This window comes from Metopolophium dirhodum, chromosome 6 (genome assembly GCF_019925205.1).
Source record: "Metopolophium dirhodum isolate CAU chromosome 6, ASM1992520v1, whole genome shotgun sequence".
NCBI classification, from domain to species: domain Eukaryota; kingdom Metazoa; phylum Arthropoda; class Insecta; order Hemiptera; family Aphididae; genus Metopolophium; species Metopolophium dirhodum.
Genome location: NC_083565.1, coordinates 1851186 through 1858706, shown reverse-complemented (window position 1 = coordinate 1858706; position 7521 = coordinate 1851186). Strand labels below are relative to the sequence as shown.

At 32.0% G+C, this 7521-nt stretch overlaps 1 protein-coding gene across 1 annotated transcript; it reads left to right on the top strand.

Moving 5' to 3' along the window:
* The first annotated feature begins 323 nt into the window (after positions 1 to 323).
* On the top strand, positions 324 to 1910 carry LOC132946609 (uncharacterized). Its single transcript, XM_061016659.1, has one exon. The coding sequence runs from the start codon at positions 324 to 326 to the stop codon at positions 1908 to 1910; it is 1587 nt and encodes a 528-aa protein (XP_060872642.1).
* The last annotated feature ends 5611 nt before the right edge of the window (positions 1911 to 7521 follow it).

Sequence of the window (7521 nt, the reverse complement as noted above, 5' to 3'; positions counted from 1 at the left end):
ACGACCGATTACATATTTTGAATCAGTTTATATTTCGTAACGAACCGCTTAACGAATTATTTTATTTTCTATAACATAAATATAATTTAATAATCAACTTTTGAATGTATTACTTATATCTTATTGTTTAATAATTTTTCTATAACCTTGCGTGAGGTAAAAAAAAAACGCTGAGGAGTCAACCTTATAAAAATCAAAAAAAAGTTTTGCAAAACAACGTCACTACGTCAGGACGAGTGCAGAATAACCCGGCTGTTGGAAATTCGCAGAATTACGAGTTCCGCACCCATAGCGGATATCCGTCGAAAGACAACACTCACATGATGGCAGACGACGGAGCATATACGGCAGACGACCCTACGCTGACCGTGGGGCCGAAAATTGTCTGTACCACTGAGCTCTGTGACCAACAACCGTCGGCGACGACATCCACATTGCAGGTGGAGGCCGATCAGAGGACGTTAGATTTAGCACCACTACTATCCCTGTGTCCAAATGACGAACTGTTGGAAGCTCCTGTTGGAATCTTGCAGGAGTGCGATTATCCATCGACAGACAACGTATATATGGTGGACGACAATAAATACACGACGAAAGATGACGCGGTAGACGACCCTACACTGACCGTGAGGCCAAAAATTGTATGTGCTATCAGTGAGCTCCGTGATCAACAACCGACGAGGACGACATTGACTTCGGCGGATTTCAGGGTGTTGGACGAGCTCACCGAAGACTTACTGGTGGCAGCCGTTCAGAAGTCGTTAAATGTACCGCCCCTATCTCTGTGTCCGAATGAAGAACAGTCGAATTCTATTTCACGTGACGACGATAGTGTTACATCGTCGGAAATGGCTGTACCGTGGATTATTATACCGAGTGTCTTGGACAAGTTGCTAGAGTTTGACGAAGTCTCGTCAGAAATTAAAAATGCAGATACAAAATACGGAAAGCACCTTCCGCCGTTACCGTTGTGTCTCGCGAGTGCACCGGAGGAAACACAACTACAGCCATGTGAGTCTTCTGCTGTTGAGATATCGTCGACAAAAATCAAAAGTGTAGTGACTGAACAGCTTGATTCTTACGTGGCACCGGTTAGAATCCAGCTGTTAGATGCACTGGCTGATGTTAACGATTTTGTTCCGGACGAGGCAGCCGAAAGCACGACCATAGTTCCTATAGTCGTGGCCAAAAGTGATGGCGACGGGTTGGAGCCAGCGACAACTACGATCCAAGTAAAGTCAGCGGTGACTGAACAGCTTGATTCTTACGTGGCACCGGTTAGAATCCAGCTGTTAGATGCACTGGCTGATGTTAACGATTTTGTTCCGGACGAGGCAACCGAAAGCACGACCATAGTTCCTATAGTCGTGGACAAAAGTGATGGCGACGGGTTGGAGCCAGCGATGACTACGACCCAAGTAAAGTCAGCGGTGACTGAACAGCTTGATTCTTACGTGGCACCGGTTAGAATCCAGCTGTTAGATGCACTGGCTGATGTTAACGATTTTGTTCCGGACGAGGCAACCGAAAGCACGACCATAGTTCCTATAGTCGTGGACAAAAGTGATGGCGACGGGTTGGAGCCAGCGATGACTACGACCCAAGTAAAGTCAGCGGTGACTGAACAGCTTGATTCTTACGTGGCACCGGTTAGAATCCAGCTGTTAGATGCACTGGCTGATGTTAACGATTTTGTTCCGGACGAGGCAACCGAAAGCACGACCATAGTTCCTATAGCCGTGGCCAAAAGTGATGGCGATGGGTTGGAGCCAGCGACGACAGCGGTCCAAGCAAAGTCAGCAGCAGCAGAAAAACCCCGGCAAGGTCGTCGTAGATCGTTCTTATCGGCAGTGGGGAGGCGGCTCCTCAAGTTCGGGAGGACGTTATGCTGCTGTTGCTGTTGCAAATAGTGTGGTATGTACACTGATACCGCCATATGGTGCGCTCGATTACATCTGTGAGATGACAACGAGTTTAGAAGACAAGAGGGATGCAAAAAGAGATGTTGACTGGTGTCATCAATCCAAAATTTAAGTTTATAATTTATTAAAATTCATTTTGTTTAATTTTCGGTTTGTTGAAAAACTTTAATATTATAATGATTGTTAATTTGCTCATATTATCAAATAAACAATGAAGCATAATATATGTAAATATTAATTATACATGTACATTTTTACTTCGAATACCGTCAAATTTTTTTCTGATTGTTATAAAAAATAAAAATGTGAGAAATAAAAAAAAATGTACATAATCATAAGTAATAACAATAAAACAAATAATATAATTTAATGTGTACATTCGTCTTGAACACTAATTACTTTATATTTTTATGATTATTATATTTATAAGTCGTATTTTATTGTTGAATGAGGCCTAACACGGGAGATACCGGACAAATAGAACCATGACAGAGGTATAGCTAAATTGCCTATCCATAACGCCGTGTAATCATAACAATAATATTGAAATACACGAAGAAAAAAAACTAACGGCATTACAGAAGAAGATAAAAGTACAACAATATTTTTAGACAATTTGATTTACAAAAAATTTTTTATCGTGGAAGCCCATGCAGTAAATAATATAACTAATTTTTTTAAAAAAAAACGTCAAATTTACAAGTATACGAAAATGTAGATAATAATATTAAATATTCATATACCAATAATTATTAAGTTTACATAGGTACCCAAGATAAACAACTGTATAATTCATTCAATGTTTAAGGTTTACATTTTAACATTTTTTCTGCGGAATAATAAAATATTTTTTTAAATAAAATGTTTTAACTTGTTTTTATCTACCTATATAATTTTGTCCTAACCAATTTCCACAATTTTATCTAACTTTAAAATTAAATTTCATATTTTAGTTACTATCTCAATTATAATACTTTTTCAGTTTTCTATAATTTATAATCTACTGTTAGATGCCCAAAAAAATGCAAAATAAACTTTCTTATTCTTATTCAAATGTACATAAAACAAATTTGTGACAAGACGAGCATTGCACAGTAAGCTTTGAAAAACAATGCTAAGTGCATCGAAATCCCAGCCCTAGTTATAAGTATAGACAAGCGGAGTAGTGGACAAACATTTTGTGGGGTAACCCCGCGTACCACTTCACTCCACCATCTAAACTTTTTTATTTATTAAATTTTCATTTTCCATTATTTTTTAGTTTTATTTCTAGAAATGTCAATAAAATTTTATTTGTTGGTTAAAAAAGCTTGAAATTGTAATAGAAGGCTCCTAGTATATTGTTTCAAAGGTAGATGAAAAATATTAAAAATATTTAGTCTCAGTTTTTTTTTATAAGCATTTAAAGTTCAAAAATCACGAAAGTTAGCAAATTATTTTGAGTTGAGAATTCGTAAAAATTTTTCTTTTTAAATCTAAGATTTTTATTTTGGTAATAATACAAAACTGTGTACAAAGTTAAATTTGAGTTGCACCAAGTTTATATTTTTAAATTGAAGGTTTTCGAAACGTAATTTCTGGTTAAGAAAATTTTGAAATAAAGTTCCCCATTTTATATTTTAATTAATTTAACTTTAGTTTTACTCAGACGCATCCACGTTGAATCAAAATTAACATATAATTTTGCTTTATTATCCCAATTTAATAAGTTTTCGGACTCTTCTCAGGCAGCTGAAGCTGGTTGAATCATAAAATACCTCCATTGGTATAGGCACCTATTGTATAAGTACAGGTATGAAGTATTTTATTCCCCACTCATTACACTTCTGCAGTATTATATTTAAGTATTTATTAGAACTTTACACAGAGTTTTTCAAACGTTTAATAGAAATTTCGTAAACAATCTTATTAAATTTTATTTTTTAAAATTGGTTACACTTGGAGGTTGGAATTTTTTTTAATATATAACAATATATTGTCAAGTTATTTTAATGTAGTACCTATAAAATTTGAATTCAGTTAATCAAAATATTTTATTTGTACATTTTATGGTATACAAATGCTTTGATAATTTATTTTATTATACTGTATAAATGAGAAGCTCACACAATACAACTGTATTTTGATTGACTGCTTTTGACTTTTTGGTAGTGTCATCAAATAATTCCCAATTGTTAGGCCCTCTTTTACAGTACGCTATATAGTGACCAACAGATGTGCGCAATCTACTTAGCCCTTTCCGATAGTCACATACACCTCGCAATTCATATGCTGTGTTATAATGTGTTAGACTTTATTGCTATTGACGAAAACAATATTAATGATATTATAATGGACACTGAAAATGAAATCACAATAAACAAATCAATAACAGTTAACTGTGATGAGAATACTGCTAATGAAGGGTGGGATAGAAAATCTAAAAAGCAACGTATAACAAATTCTTACTTAAACTCTAACACACATTTGCGTCATATAGACTTAAATAATTCACGCAGCATTACATCGTTACCTAATTTAAAAAATGGTTCAAAAGTAACTGATCTAAAAAGTAGGAATTTAAAAGGTTATGGTAAAGTTGCACTTAGTAATACTTGTGCTTTTGATGCACTGGCTTCAATATTCATGGTGTCTTATTGTACAAGTAAGCGATATTCCGAAGAAATAAATTGCCTGGAAAACCCAAATGAATTTCTTTCTTTTGTTTCGTCAATTGTTAAAAAAGGAATCAACCCTACAACTTACAAAGAAAGAGCTCAGATATTATTAACTTATCTCGAACCAGAAGCAACCAAAATTGACTATGACATTACATTAGTTTCTTGCCATGCAACAACAGCATTTGTCATACAAAAGCTATTTCAAGATATACCTACGGCATTTGATTATATATTATGTTCAAACCCTAAATGTGACTACTCAACGGAAAAACAAAAACCAGTGACATACATCACATTCCACACAGAAAATAATCTAGATGGTTTACAAAATTTTTTATTAGAAAGATTATCGATAGACTATTTGACTTGTGGAAATATAAACCAATATCAAACAAACCCATGTAATGGTGATAAAACTATAAGGACCGAAGCATCTACAAAACTTTTAATTATAGAAATTCTAAAATGGGAAGGTACTTACAGTAAATACATTAACTAAAATATAACCTATAAACACTATATACATTTATTTATGTTATCATATTTTTTAATTGCAGGAGATATTACTAACTATAAATATCAATCAACAGAAGCTGCTCCACAGCTACAAATACCTCTAAAGGATATCCCACAAGTTCTAACACATTATAACACAGCATATGAATTGCGAGGTGTATGTGACTATCGGAAAGGGCTAAGTAGATTGCGCACATCTGTTGGTCACTATGTAGCGTACTGTAAAAGAGGGCCTAACAATTGGGAATTATTTGATGACACTACCAAAAAGTCAAAAGCAGTCAATCAAAATACAGTTGTATTGTGTGAGCTTCTCATTTATACAGTATAATAAAATAAATTATCAAAGCATTTGTATACCATAAAATGTACAAATAAAATATTTTGATTAACTGAATTCAAATTTTATAGGTACTACATTAAAATAACTTGACAATATATTGTTATATATTAAAAAAAATTCCAACCTCCAAGTGTAACCAATTTTAAAAAATAAAATTTAATAAGATTGTTTACGAAATTTCTATTAAACGTTTGAAAAACTCTGTGTAAAGTTCTAATAAATACTTAAATATAATACTGCAGAAGTGTAATGAGTGGGGAATAAAATACTTCATACCTGTACTTATACAATAGGTGCCTATACCAATGGAGGTATTTTATGATTCAACCAGCTTCAGCTGCCTGAGAAGAGTCCGAAAACTTATTAAATTGGGATAATAAAGCAAAATTATATGTTAATTTTGATTCAACGTGGATGCGTCTGAGTAAAACTAAAGTTAAATTAATTAAAATATAAAATGGGGAACTTTATTTCAAAATTTTCTTAACCAGAAATTACGTTTCGAAAACCTTCAATTTAAAAATATAAACTTGGTGCAACTCAAATTTAACTTTGTACACAGTTTTGTATTATTACCAAAATAAAAATCTTAGATTTAAAAAGAAAAATTTTTACGAATTCTCAACTCAAAATAATTTGCTAACTTTCGTGATTTTTGAACTTTAAATGCTTATAAAAAAAAACTGAGACTAAATATTTTTAATATTTTTCATCTACCTTTGAAACAATATACTAGGAGCCTTCTATTACAATTTCAAGCTTTTTTAACCAACAAATAAAATTTTATTGACATTTCTAGAAATAAAACTAAAAAATAATGGAAAATGAAAATTTAATAAATAAAAAAGTTTAGATGGTGGAGTGAAGTGGTACGCGGGGTTACCCCACAAAATGTTTGTCCACTACTCCGCTTGTCTATACTTATAACTAGGGCTGGGATTTCGATGCACTTAGCATTGTTTTTCAAAGCTTACTGTGCAATGCTCGTCTTGTCACAAATTTGTTTTATGTACATTTGAATAAGAATAAGAAAGTTTATTTTGCATTTTTTTGGGCATCTAACAGTAGATTATAAATTATAGAAAACTGAAAAAGTATTATAATTGAGATAGTAACTAAAATATGAAATTTAATTTTAAAGTTAGATAAAATTGTGGAAATTGGTTAGGACAAAATTATATAGGTAGATAAAAACAAGTTAAAACATTTTATTTAAAAAAATATTTTATTATTCCGCAGAAAAAATGTTAAAATGTAAACCTTAAACATTGAATGAATTATACAGTTGTTTATCTTGGGTACCTATGTAAACTTAATAATTATTGGTATATGAATATTTAATATTATTATCTACATTTTCGTATACTTGTAAATTTGACGTTTTTTTTTAAAAAAATTAGTTATATTATTTACTGCATGGGCTTCCACGATAAAAAATTTTTTGTAAATCAAATTGTCTAAAAATATTGTTGTACTTTTATCTTCTTCTGTAATGCCGTTAGTTTTTTTTCTTCGTGTATTTCAATATTATTGTTATGATTACACGGCGTTATGGATAGGCAATTTAGCTATACCTCTGTCATGGTTCTATTTGTCCGGTATCTCCCGTGTTAGGCCTCATTCAACAATAAAATACGACTTATAAATATAATAATCATAAAAATATAAAGTAATTAGTGTTCAAGACGAATGTACACATTAAATTATATTATTTGTTTTATTGTTATTACTTATGATTATGTACATTTTTTTTTATTTCTCACATTTTTATTTTTTATAACAATCAGAAAAAAATTTGACGGTATTCGAAGTAAAAATGTACATGTATAATTAATATTTACATATATTATGCTTCATTGTTTATTTGATAATATGAGCAAATTAACAATCATTATAATATTAAAGTTTTTCAACAAACCGAAAATTAAACAAAATGAATTTTAATAAATTATAAACTTAAATTTTGGATTGATGACACCAGTCAACATCTCTTTTTGCATCCCTCTTGTCTTCTAAACTCGTTGTCATCTCACAGATGTAATCGAGCGCACCATATGGCGGTATCAGTGTACATACCACA